Source organism: Berghia stephanieae, chromosome 3 (genome assembly GCF_034508935.2).
Source record: "Berghia stephanieae isolate SIO BIC M18660-M18661 chromosome 3, UCSD_Bste_1.3, whole genome shotgun sequence".
Classification (NCBI taxonomy): domain Eukaryota; kingdom Metazoa; phylum Mollusca; class Gastropoda; order Nudibranchia; family Aeolidiidae; genus Berghia; species Berghia stephanieae.
The window spans coordinates 52,305,387-52,319,645 of NC_088362.1; the positions used below are offsets into that span (position 1 = coordinate 52,305,387).

General features: G+C 32.8%; 1 protein-coding gene across 50 annotated transcripts in view; it reads left to right on the forward strand.

Moving 5' to 3' along the window:
* The window catches only part of LOC144967993 (androglobin-like), a 141,479-nt gene extending 128,979 nt beyond the window's left edge, over window positions 1-12,500 (forward strand). For all 50 annotated transcript variants that reach the window (XM_078905869.1, XM_078905853.1, XM_078905857.1 and 47 more), the window contains 14 exons: window positions 607-643; window positions 1,029-1,123; window positions 1,353-1,446; window positions 2,147-2,435; window positions 2,801-2,988; window positions 3,993-4,201; window positions 4,621-4,721; window positions 5,231-5,284; window positions 5,721-5,832; window positions 6,532-6,734; window positions 6,962-7,057; window positions 7,778-8,046; window positions 8,605-8,788; window positions 11,803-12,500. In XM_078905869.1, the coding sequence (XP_078761995.1) occupies window positions 607-643; window positions 1,029-1,123; window positions 1,353-1,446; window positions 2,147-2,435; window positions 2,801-2,988; window positions 3,993-4,201; window positions 4,621-4,721; window positions 5,231-5,284; window positions 5,721-5,832; window positions 6,532-6,734; window positions 6,962-7,057; window positions 7,778-8,046; window positions 8,605-8,788; window positions 11,803-11,988 (2,117 nt within the window). In that variant the 3' untranslated portion in view covers window positions 11,989-12,500. The remainder of the gene's footprint in view (window positions 1-606; window positions 644-1,028; window positions 1,124-1,352; window positions 1,447-2,146; window positions 2,436-2,800; window positions 2,989-3,992; window positions 4,202-4,620; window positions 4,722-5,230; window positions 5,285-5,720; window positions 5,833-6,531; window positions 6,735-6,961; window positions 7,058-7,777; window positions 8,047-8,604; window positions 8,789-11,802) is intronic.
* The last annotated feature ends 1,759 nt before the right edge of the window (window positions 12,501-14,259 follow it).

Below are 14,259 nucleotides of genomic sequence, written 5' to 3' on the forward strand. Positions count from 1 at the left end.
TCTCTCTCTCTCTCGCCTCTCTCCTCTCTCTCGCTCTCTCTCTCTCTCTCTCTCTCTCTCTTCTCTCTCTCTCTCTCTCTCTCTCTCTCTCTCTCTCTCTCTCTCTCTCTCTCTCTCTCTCTCTCTCTCTCTCTCTCTCTCTCTCTCTCTCTCTCTCTCTCTTGTGTGAAATTTCTTTTATCAACTTGAGAACCTATTTTACGAGCTTACGATATATTTCTACCTGTATTGTAGAAACAGACACCTTGTAGAAACTTTAAAATAATTGCACAACGTGCTCTTAAGCCTGCATATTGCATTACGTCACTTTTAACTATGGGATGGATCAAAATTTGCCCCTTTTAGACTTTTTTCACCGTTGCTATGATTGGATAAAGACTTAAATTCAGAGATTTTGTATCTTATATTGAAATGAGGGCTGTGGTTTTGGAAAATTCTTTTCTAGGTGAAGATATATTTCGTTCTGGTGTTTCATTTGTTTCTGTGAAATCAATATTTATCCATCCATTTATGCTTTCCTCGCCTTTCAGACATGTTGGTATTTGCAACTAGTTTTACAATTCTTTTCCAGTATTAATGTAAATGTTCTTAATGTATGTATTTCAGGTGAAGCTGAGAAACCAGAGAACCCTTGGGCAAATAGGTAAATAATAATACTGATAATAATAATAATAATAATAATAATAATAATAATAATAATAATAATAATAATAATAATAATAATAATAATAATAATAATAATATACTTTATTCAATCATTTATATAACTTTAACAATATGTTTTTCGGATGATTCACTTCAAAATATGATGTATGTCAATAACCAGTAAAGTGCAGGCTGGATTTATGTGTAGAAAAGATAAATATACATCTCTCCCGGCAACTTTTATTTCATTGTCTCTTGCTAATTCTATTTGATTTGATTTTGGTTATTTTGTCCAAATATTTAATAAAAGGGAAACCCGACATTCATTGTCTATGCTTAATTAATCATGAATCTTGCTATAAATTTACCTTCATTTGTTGCAGAGAACCGACAATAGAAGAACACATAGCAACTGTGAAGTTACAGAAAGCATGGAGAGGCTACTTCACTCGAAAGGTACAACAGGCCAGACAACCCGGTAAGTGCTGCCTTTCAAAGTCTTACGAATTTTTTCTTCAACTTCCATTTTAGTGGTGAATGTATAGTCAATGTAATATCCTAACCAAGTGGTATCATACAATTCTGACATTGTTTTCAATGGTACAAGAATCTAGAATACCTGTATGAATTCTTGGTTTTCACATTGTACTTTTATGACCAAGCGTTGGCTTCTTTTTAAAATAACCTTATTGTTCTAATTCCAACAGGTACCGAGGAAAACTCCAAAGTGGCAGAGAACTTGATGAAAAGTTGGGGGCTAATTGAAGCCAGCATTGAGGACAATGGTTTACTACTCTTAAGGTAGAGATTGTTGGTTATTCTGTCATGAAATGACGAATGAATGGTCTTATAATCGGATTTTTAAAAAATGATAATAATAATTTTACATGAAATCTGAATACATATTCACTATTACTAAATGTAAATAGAGAAAAACCTTGTTTTTATTTCTTTTCTTTCTTTTTTAAAAATCTCTGGAAAAGAATTTTTAAAATCTCAATATTTAGTTCTAGGTAATCTGTCATAAATATCTCCATTCGACTCAGTTTTGAAAATATAGATATTTATAATACAAAAATCTTTTATTCTTTTATTTTTTATCAAAGGAATATTTAATTTTTTTTTTCTATATCGGTATATTTTGAAAACTTTTAAGAGACATCTGTTTTACTTATTTATTATATTGCATTATGAAATTATCTAAATATATTTTTAAAGCTTATTTATTCATTCATTAATGCAATGTAGACCAGGATACAATTTCAATGGGTTTGCTGGCTCTGAAGGACAGCTTGTTTAAATTAGTCATGATAATATTATGGATGGTTTGAAATTTAAATTCAAATGATCCATTAAAAAATAAATTACTAGTCAATTTTGAGTTTTGACATAATGTATCTCTTGTAACGAAAATTACAGGGAGATGTTTAAGAGAGACTAACAATATTAATTGTCAATATTGATTGCTAAACTACTGTGTCTCTTCTCATGACAATTATAGAGAGATGTTTAAGAGAGACTCGGACATCATGCCTCATTACCCCTTCTACAAAGATGAATGGAACAAAATATCATACGCTGACTATAAGGGTGTTTTCCCTGATCAGCCATCGATGAACTGGTTTATAGTATTTAGGGAAATCTTCTATGTGAAGGAAGAAATGCTTGTTGTTCCAAGATTGTATGTCCCTATCAACACATGCATGCTACGTGTCATTGACAATGACACCGGAACGGAAATCCCTCGGGTCTTCCAGAAAGTGGCTCCTTACATCTACAAGAAAAATAAGGTCATTAAAAAAATATATAGTTTTGTTTTTTTGTTGAGGTTTTTTTGGTGTTTTTTTTTCAACATTTTCTTGCATTTTTTTTTCTCTTTTAATTGCATCAAAGTAGGTTTAAAATACTATTTGTCATTGATTTTATAGTCAATAACTTTTGTAGTTATATTTTTAGAAAGCAATTTAAGTCATGATTGGTGTTTCTGCAATTTTATTTTGTTGTTGTCATCTTTTTAAAAGAACTTTTAGAGCACTGTTCAAAAGTATTTTATATTTGCTGGCTTATATGGCTATGAAGTTTTACTTTATATGTTTTTGATTTTAAAACATTTTACCATTATTACATATGTTTCAATTTGTGTTTGCTCTTGCAGAAGGGTTACTCATTTGTGGCAGAAGCAAGAACAGTTGAGCAACCTCTGGCCTCAGGCAACTGGCGCATGCGTCTTATCGGTTCCCTCAGTGCACTTCCAGCTCCAGTGACAGGGGAAGTTTGTTGTAACTTTGTCACAAAAGAAATCAGAGACTACTATGTGCCAAATCCACAGAACATTATATTCAGGTTTGTGGAATATTCAACTTATGATGATTATTCAAAGAACTATGCTCTCAATGAATTACAATTAATCTTTCCACTGCCAAAAATCCCCTCTGATATTTATTCAATGAGCAAGTAACAGGATTTTTTTTTTTTTCAAAATTAGAAACTACGCTCTTCTGCTTCCATTTCATAGGCATTTCATGAAGGGATATAGGTAATCCTGCAAACAAACGTCTGATGTGAACATAAATCACCCGTTGTCCTAAGTGAGCAAATTTAGGGTTAAAATGTCTTGTCCAAGGATAAAAATGAAAGTGCCTGAAGCGGGCTCGAACCTGGGACCTTCCGGGTCACAGTTCATTGTTTTAACCACTCGACCACCTACCTCGACAGTTATGTGTAGGAGATGAGACAAAATTTGTCACCATCAAGATTTGCTTTCTTGTTTTGCTTTATCTTTTGTTTGGCCTCTTAAAAGATACTTATGAATGATGTAAAACAAAATCCATTGGTTCTAGGGTTTTGTAGAATCATTTGCTTTGGTGACAGGGAAACCCAAAATGTCAGCATTCATTTTTGTTTATTTTGTATTTAATTTTTTTTTTAAAGAGACCAAATACTGTCAACTTTGATTAGCAGCATTCTTATCTTATTTTCTTGTTTGTTTTGTTTTTGGGTTTATTTGTTTTGGTTTTTTTTCTCCTTTAAAAGTTAAACATGAATATTATCTCAATTTATGTATATAATCCATGTGCATGGATGTGTGCATGCATGCATATATGTGATGAATATGTCCTCTTACTTTGATACGTTGTGAATCTGACCTGCCCATTTGTTTTATAAAATGCATACTTTGTCATTTAACTTAGGATGCGAGATATTCATGTTTTCTTTTCTTTTCCTGATTTTCATATAATTTCCTTTTTCTTTTCTTTTATTATTTTTGGGGCGGGGGTTTGTTTTGTGAATTTAATAATTTAGAAGTGCCTACACTCAACTTGCATGATATTTATTTCAACCACCAGACAATCGGTGAAAATCACAGAGGACCATTTTGCAAGCCTTCAAGTGAATACATCCAAACATGACGTATACATCAAACTCTCTGTCTTGGACAATGAAGAAGAGGTCATTAGCACGGTTGGCAAAGGTCACGTGGTAATCCCAGCCTTCACCTTCCTCAAAGACATCACCCAGGAAGACATCGACAACAGGCGATCTAGCTCAAGGGCTTGTAAGTGAAAAGATAAATACAATTTTTGTTTGCAATGCTTACTTATAAAGACGATAATGATGAAAAGATACTGTTAATGAAACTATTAATAACGATGATGATAATAATGATAATAATTACTAATAGTAATTGTGATGATGATGATTTTATTACTGTTATTATTATTATTATTATTATTATTATTATTATTATTATTATTATTATTATTATTATTATTATTATTATTATTATTATTATTATTATTATTATTATTATCATTATTATTATTATCATATCCTTAAAGATTTCAATGAAAAATTTATTTTGTTTTTAAAATATTATTTGGTGATGTGGTATTTAAGGTCTCACTACCGACCATGGCTTAGCATTAGAAAATAAATGATTCCATGATCCACTTTATTGAATGCTTTTCTCTCCAGCTGTCCGGGGTTCAACAACAGTGACAACCAAGCCTGAGAAAACCACTTCCAAACTGAAGAGAACAGAATCTGCAGTCAGCACGGAACATGCTCCTCCTTCAGTAAGTACGAATGCGTCAGGGAACGTAGGTGAATGTAGAAGATTTACATTGACGAGAGTATCAAGAACTCTTTTGTGACTTGTACTCCCACTTCCGACATTACAGCTTATATTCGTACAGTAGAAAACCTTCATTGCATGATTGAGAGGAGAGAGAGAATGAGATGTGGCAAAGAGCGTTGTGCTAAAGTGGAATACACATATTGAATGCATTCTGTTTGCATTTCTCTGTCATCAATAATCAAGATGGTACCATTTGTAAATTTCCATTTATCTCATAATTAAGTTAAATTCATCACATTTTTATACTTTATGGCATTGTTTTGTTTTTTTTGCTGTAGGATATCGCCATCACATGATTTGTATTGTAAGTCGAAGAATAGTTGAATGCTAATTCATTAACTATTTTTAATGAACATTCTTGCGAATATAATGTCATACGCTCAAAACAAGGACATCTAAAATGACAGACTTAAGGCTGATTTTCATTGTTTACATTATTTTTCTCAGAGAAGCAGTATGAGATCTGATGCTGAGCTTGCCGAACGCCTAGAGGAAACTAGGGTGCGTTTTTAGGAATTTTGGATTTCATTTTATTTTGGTTTTTCTTGTTTGTTTGTTTTTTGTTTTGTTTTTCAGGGGAGTTTTTTGTTTTGTTTTGTTTTTTCTTGTTTTTGTTGGGATTTTTGTTTGTTTTTTTTTAAAATTGGTTTTTGTTTGCTTGTTTCTTTGCTTTTGTATTTTGTTTTTCTTTTTTTTTCTTCTTTTTTTAAATTTCATTTTGAATAAAATTCAATCAGCTGAATTAGCAGATGCATGATTAATTCTGAATTCAATATGGCAAAATGTAGGCTTTTTTGTCAGAAATATAATGGACACTATTGACGTTTATTTATTTATTTATTTATTTAGTTATTTATTTATTTACGTATTTATTTGTGTATTAATTTTTTGTAGCTTAAAATAGTTATTTTTCCCCATTTTCCCCTTTGTTTTACAGCCTCACAAATATATAATCCAAGCCGCAGTTCTACAAAACAGCTGGCCGCTCTCCGAAAGTAGTTGGCGATTTGTACAAATGTTGAAGGAAATGGAGAAGAATGAGTTGAAAGGTGAGATAGATAGTTTGCTACCCAAAAATAAAAAGATAAGAAAAACAAAGCTCCATGACACTTATATTTTCATAAAAGCAAGATTTGATTTGTACTAAATTATGGCTTGTACATAATATCATAACGTGGCTTCTTAAAAAGTAGTTATTGCTGTTTATGACAATAATAATAATAATAATAATAATAATAATAATAATAATAATAATAATAATATTAATAATAGTAATAATAATAATAATCATAATAACATACTTTGAGCATCTATATATTTGCACTATCCACTAAACATACTCAAAGCCCTTTACAAAGTGGCCCGAAGCCAATAGCAACATTTAACATTTAGGATGACACATAACACCAGTTAGGCGATATTACAATTTTTCCCACGAAAGACAACGATATTAATGGCCAGGTCCTCTTTTTACATTTGAGTACGATGAGAGAATGTAAGTAAAGAGCCTTTTCCAAGGACTCAACTATGCGCTGCTCAGAGCAGCACTGGAACCCTGTACATTTCTATCCAAAGATGAGTGTCATACTACTAGGCCACATAGCTACACAATAAGATTAAGACCTCATGCTTTTTTATGTCTTTTGCATACACTTTGTTTAAGTCTATAGGATTTAGTGTGACTGTTAATATTGTAAGATTCCATATATCTCTATTCAACTTTGTTACCTTCTTTAAATATCATTCAGTGAGTAACAAGGAGCGACCTCCGTCTCCTCCAAAAGTAGAGAAAACTCCAGCTGCAGGTGGCAAAGGCAAACCAAAAGGAGGCAAGGACAAAGGTGGAAAAGACAAAGGTCAGGATAACAAAGGTTCAAGGCCATCCTCACAACAGTTCGATATCACCAAACCAAATTGGACTCTTCGTGTTGTCAGTGATGCATCTGCAGCCGTGAGTAATACAGAGTTTTATTTCTTCTCCATTATCCTTTTCTGTTTTGTATTATTATTATCATCATCACCATCATCATCATTATTATTATTATTATTATTATTATTATTATTATTATTATTATTATTATTATTATTATTATTATTATTATTATTATTATTATTATTATTAAGTAATTTATTAATTAATTGATTGATTAATTAATTTATTTATAATTACCTTTGCAGGAAGAGATTGAAGTGAAAAAAGATACAGAGAGAGCAGATGAGATCAGGGCAATGAAGAAAGCTTGGGAAGATGCTGAACCCGGAAGAGCTGCAAAGGTAAAAATAGAAATTTGTGTTGACATGGAGAGTTTTATAATAATAGAAAGTAAAGTTGTTCTGTTTCATCTTTAAGGGAATTTATATGTGGAGTCTATTTTCAAAAAACAAAAAGGCGGAGTTGATCTAAGCATTGGCCGCAATTCAGGGACACAAACTGAGCATTAGGGATTAATAATGATAATAATAATAACAATAATAACAATAACAATAATAATAATAATAATAATAATAATAATAATAATAATAATAATAATAATAACACTTATTGTCCAACAAATGGCAATTTATGTCTGGTAAACATTGCTCAAGAAAATTGTGTTATGACGCGAAAAAAAAAAATAGACACAGAAACAGATGGAAACATATATATACAAAACGCACATATATTAAGTGTCTTGCTCATAGAAGATAAAAAAAGAAAAAAATCTTGCCGAATGCCTTGTGCCTGAATGAGTCCCCTGATGCGATGCCTTATCCATTCAACCATTATGAATGATGTTAGAATTACCTGTTAACTGTTGAATATTGACATGAACAACTTAACTGATTTTTTCCTTGATAGCTCATGATCAAAGTGACTGATGGTAATTGGGGCCACGGAAAATTAATCACTACTAATCCGATGTTAATTTATCCAAATATCGACATTACTCTTTATCTCTTATACTTTTTTTCATTAAAAAAAAAATTATAAATATCTGCATTCATTATTTTCAGGCATTGCAGTCCAGACTGAAATATCTCAACTCTCACACAATCAAACTCCAAGCATCTGAAGATGAACCAACTGCAACAATATCATCAGAAAATGTCACCCAGGCAGAGTCTGGTGTAACCTTAGCAACCTCTGAGAATGACCAGACTCCTCCTACCCCAATATCACTGGGTGAACATTTCGAGTCGGAAACGACCTTGACCTTGGAGCCACCTCCACCTCCCCCAGCCAAGGAGATGTTGGAACCCCTAGACTTGACTCCTTTCATCAAGTAAGATTAACTCATTCTTGTTACCATCGTCTTCGCATTATGATCATCATTTTTTGTCAGATGAAACAAATCTATTTTTTTTAAAAATTCAGTCATTAAAATTATCAACCCACAAGTTTCACTATTAAGAAATTTAATATGACTCAACGCTTACACTCGAAGTTTAAAGCATTTCAATAAGCATTATTGTTATGCAAGGCTTATCCATGGATTAGCTACAATGAACTGGTTGCTGTACAATATTTTTTTGCTATCGTATAAAATGTATTTATTAGTCTTTTTATTTGCCTGTACAGATCTTGTTTTTTTTTACTACAAATATGTAACATTTTACAAGGTTTGTAATAAGAAAAAGGGAAAACATAATATAGAAATGGCAATCTAGAAGACTTACATGACAAGGTTTTCAGACTCAGGTTTGGGGTGGGGGGTGGGGGGGGGGGGGGGGGGGAGTAATATATATCGCGATAGTTTCTGTCCAGTAGCTCACCAAAAAGAGCACAAATAAATACAGAAAATGTCATCTTTTCATTTTAATATGTTTTGATGCTTCGCCAGGAAAACCCAACCAGAGCCTCGCTACCTTGATGAAGCAGAGATGGAGAAGCTTCTGACCAAACGCCAACAGGAAATAGCCGAATACAAGGCATTCCGTGAAGGAGTAGAGAAATGGCGGGAGGCAGACAGATTCAACAGGAACAAAACTAAATTACAACAGTTGGAACAGTGCCAGGCTTTGCAGGTGAGATACATATTTAACGTTTTTTTTAGTTTTGTGTTGGTAGATTGGATTGTTGAGTTTTATTTTTGTTTCTTTCTTCTTTCAATACCTATCAGCATGTGGTATATATTGACCGGAAGAGAGATAAAAAAGTTGACTTTATTATAGCCTAAGGAAAAAATGCAAGACACTGATCACATGCTTGATTTCAACGATAATTTTTATAATCTTTATCGTATACTGTAAATTTTGGCATCAGAGAGTAAGATTGTGTTATTGTATCGCATACTATTTCCTTAGATTCTACATGCCCTGGTCTTACGGGCAATTAATTTCTCATTTTGACCAGTAACTGCATAATTGGTTGAATGATGCAATAGAATCTGGGAGCGTATTGAATCACTTTTCATTCTTAACTTTTTAGCATTGCACCTCACGCTAGATAATGTAGATATGTCAGCATCTTTGCATGCATTTTTATATCAATAAATTATCAGTAACTTCACTTATTTATTTACAGAGGTGGTCACAGTATTAATTTGATATTATTTATTCCATTTTGACTATAAAAATACACCGCATGTATTGCTTGATATAATATAATCAATATGAACAATGTTTCAAACATGAATAGCAGTAAATTTTTTTAGTTGGTTTAGAGTCCATGTTTATATCTCTGTCTGACACTGCAGACTTAAATGCGGTTTTAAAATTCCATGAATAGTCAACAGTTTTAATTTTTCATTCTAGTCATTAAGTCCACCTCTCATTTATATCATTTTCTAGCACCGCAAGTTTTCTTTTTAAATGTTAAATTGTGATTTCATATTTATAGTTTTTCAACCTTCAAAATGCATGTATCTTTTTTTCCCTTCTTTGCACACACATTGACATTTTTGTAGCTTTCTGTGGACAAACACAGGGCTGCTTACTATTCGGGTCTGGTAAATTATCGTCGTACAAGATTACTGACCTCCTCCATGCTGAGTGACGCTGGCTCATTAGGGTCTACTCACTCAATTCATGATTCAGAATTAGAAGATGTTTAGGTCCATTGCTGTTGTTGTAACTTACAGGCTGCTTACTAGACGTAGGCAATCATAATCGAGCTTCATGTGTGAATATTGATTTAGTATTTTTCTTTGCTGTATAGAGTCGTTTCGACAATGTTTGATGGAGTTACCGGAAATTGGTAATAAAGATATTCACAGCTATACATCATGTCTAATTTGCTCCTTTACTTGACCTCACTGTCCTTTAGTTGTTTTGTTTTTTTTAATGTTTTTTTTTTCTAATATGAAATACTAAACATTTCAATAAAATTAAGTGTTGTTTAATATTATTGTGTTGGGTTTTTTGTTTTGTTTGATTTTGGAGTTTTGTGTGTATGTGTGTGTGTGTGTCTTTGGGTTTTGGGGGATTTTTTTGTTATTGTTTTATTATTTTTGTTGTTGTTTTTTTTTTTTTATTCTAAGACCGATATTTCCCCCTAATAATTCTTAAAATAAAACTAGTTTGAGGCATCCGTATCATTTTTTAAAGAATTACATACAGAGTTTTCATCACAACCCTGAAGGATAACAAGAGAATAATACTAACTGAGCAAGTCATTAATCCAAAAGGGCTTCAGTTCATCTACTTCTAAAATTTCAGTTTCAGTCTATTTTATACGTGGTTGAAATTTGAAAATAGAAGAGAGATAGAAGAGACACACACCTTGACTTTATAGCCCAAGAACAGTGAATGGAATTGGCAATGAATATAGGACACTATTCTAAAGGGCCAAGTCAGGCAGCGGTAGCCGCTTTGTAAAGGAGCAATAGTGTGCTTGACTTTCATCTCATATTTTGTCACCAGCCTTAAACCAAAGAAAAAAAAATGTAGCCAGAATAGATACAATGATCCATCGAGCCTCAAAAGTGTCAGTTTTTACTGTATTAAATTTCTCCAAATACTTGATAAAGCGCCTAACACCCTCTGTACATTGATAGTTTAGGTCGGTTCATACAAAAGTGAAGATCTCTGGGTTCAAGTGCATTTCATTTTTTGTTTGTTTGTTTGTTTAATTCATTGAGATTGAAATGTAAATTGATGTTAACGTAGCTAGCTAAATGTTTGTCTTGTCGCATGCCATTTTTTCTTTCCATTTTTATTCAATAAACTGCAAATTAGTTTTTTGGGTTTTTTTAAAATTTTCAAATTCCTCATTAGTTTGGGATTCGATGTGCATAATCAATGGTAGCAAGAAACCTTGGCAGTACTTTAGATAAAAGTCCTCAATGTAGAAATCCTCTTCCAATATAATTTGTCACTCATCAAATTCGTACACTCAAAGGGACAATCCATGTCTCCTTTGGGATCGCTTTGATCTTTATTTTTTTTTTTTCAACTGTCGCTGATGGGATGTGAATCAAGAATTGGTTTGTTTACTGTCAGAACTTCATGTATTTCAATTTGCACACCTATCTTCTATGCCCTCAGGGCTGGTGATGTTATGAGACACATTATTCTATAAATTGTGTTTTGGGTTTCATTAACATTCTGCATCATCTGTGTCAAATGAGAACTTCTGCCCGTGGTTTAAATTATTGCTCGAATTTCTTATGTTTTTCATTTGTCAGAAATATTGTGCTGGTGTAAGAGTTGTGTATATTTTTTCATCTATTCTTTTCAGGAAAATTGATAAATGATATCAATCGTCTTTATTTAGTAAATTAAGTTTCTTTTCTTAGAAAATTCATAATAATAATAATATTATGCATTTTTTCATATCACTAACATAAGAGAGTTGTTTATTCCATCATTAAACATAAAACAAAAAAATCTGGCGCACTGAAATTTGATGTTGTTTTTATAATGTATAATTTAACAGTGAAACCTAGACTAAATGATTCGAGATGACCAAATTGTGCATTTCAATGTAAAACTTTCAGTTTCTGCCAATAGATTTTGAATTTGTATTTTTTTTTTCGCTCCTTTTTCTTTCACATTGCTCTGAACTATTATTTACTTTGATTTGAAACAATCACCCTTAGGCTGCTCTGGATGCCGCAAGAGAACAGATAAATATTCCAAGAGAGGCGATTCGGCAACGCTTCCTGGATGAGGAAAAGTTAAGGATTGAGGAACTTGCTAACCAGGAGGCGGCCATGAAAGCGGAGCTTGAAGCAAAATCCCCCAAGGGAAGGAAGAAGAGTCCGTCCGGCAAAAAGAAGAAATAATTTAACTAATATCAATTTGTTATTTACACAAAAAATGAAAATGTTTTGCTCGGGAGTGTTGATGGTTAATATTTATTACATTTATATTTTGATTACAGAAAAAAAAAAGAAAAAAGAAAGCTATAAAAAAAATTGATCGTCAGAGGCAGTTAAGCTTTCTAATTAATTGGTATGTTCGAAATGAATTTCACTTGGGTATTATAGAAATACGATAATCAAAACAACTTTAAACAAGATGTTTGTTCCATCCAACTTTTTATGCAGCAATAATAATTACCCCACAGTATTTTTCGAAAAAGAATAAATGTGATAAGTTTTTGTGTTGTATAATAATAATAAGATAATTACTTTACAATAAAACTGAATTGTTCCGTCCATGCTTTAACGTGATATATGATTGGAATTAATTATTTATACACGATGATTCTTCATATTTTGTTTTAACGTGCTAATATAAAAGTATACTGATCTGTGATAGAATTTAGAATAAACATGAATCATGAATTAATTTATTAACTTGACTTGATTTGTTTTTATTTTTCATTGATTTTAATTTTGCTCATCTCTTTGTCAAAAGCAAAGACCACAGTTGTATTGTGTTTATTCATCTTGTTACAGAATCCATGTTGCACATGAGGGGGAGGGTGTTGTCTCAATATTACTTCAAGGGAAGGACACAATTCGATCCCATATTGAGTAAAGTGGGCCGAGGGGTTCTGACCTCTCTCTGCACCCAGCAGTGAATGGGATAGACCTGGTGATAAACACTAGCATCTTATCCAAAGTGTAGCAAGCAAGTGTTACCATCAATTTCATGCTACTAAAACCGGTATTAACTCCAGAGGCTATATCGCTCTGAAGAACTACCCTTTTTATGCTTTACATACAAACTCCAATGTCCTCTAATATTATCTTGGGGAAGGGGGGAGGGGGTCTGAATTTGGTTCCAAAATGTCTGTCTATGTTGATTAAATCTGTAAAAATGGCAGCTTTGCAAGAATAGCGGATCACCACTTTGCTGTTACTTCTCTTGTGAAAAAAAATTATGACACGTCAGGTTAGATCATAATCTAGCCTCATCAGTAAAGGGTTAAGGGCATCTATGGTTTAGTGGAATAGGTTTTTTGTTTAGTAGTTTTAGAAGTTTAAATGCATTTCAAAAATATTTAGGTCATTTCACGGCCTTAGAATAGGAAGCTGTGAAACACAAAAGCACAAATTAAGAGTTAAGCATCTATCACAGGGTTACAAAAAAAAAGGGGGGGGGGGGAATAATTCACATTAGGAAATCTCAGCAGTAATCTACCTACATGCCTGGTACTGGTACAAAATTCCCACCAAAATGGAGACTCGGGTGGTTTCCAAGGCTTATGATACACAATCATATAGAGAAATGTTTTACAGGCGAAAAAAAATGTCTCTTGAAGAAAAATGCACATGCTCACTTCCTATCGATTTTCTTTCTCATGGAAAAGGGACTGCAGTCATAATATGGGCAAAGCCAAGTCACTAATTTTCATTTTAGAGGAAAACAGCACTTGCCACACTTATAAATCATGTCAGTGCCTAAGAAAAAAAATATTGTACACAACACAAAAGGACAGTGAACAGATTTAGATTTCAGTGCTTGCAGCACTCTTAGTCACAAATGAAAAAGAAAAAGGGGAATAGATTCCAGTTGATTCCATGTGCCCAGCAAACTTGAGCTTGAGCTTTTATATATTGATTAATTATTTAAAAAAAAAAAAAAAAAGTAATTATTATTATTTAAAAAAAAAAAAAAAAAATTAAAATTGAGCTTTATATAGCGCAATATCCACTAAATGAAAATGTGCTCAAAGCGCTTTACAAACAGCAACATTTAACATATAGGACGGGACATGACTCCTGTTAGGCGATATTACAATTTTTCGGACAAAGACAACGCTGTTAACGGCCAGGTACTCATTTTACACCTGAGTACTGTGAGAGAATTTGAGTAAAGAGCCTTTTCCAAGGACTCAACTATGCGCGGAGCGCGAGGCTCGAACCCAGGACCTTCTGATCCAAAAGCGAGTATCATACCACTAGACCACATAGCTGCACTCAGCAACAGTGCAACATCAACTAACCGTGCTCAAAGCACTTTACAAAGGGTCCCCGATCAACAGCAACACGTAACATGTAGAACAAGACATGAAGCCTGTTAGGCGATGGTACAATTTCCCCCCCCCCCCCCCCCCGACAGAGACAACATTGTTAACGGCTAGGTACTCATTTTACACCTGAGTA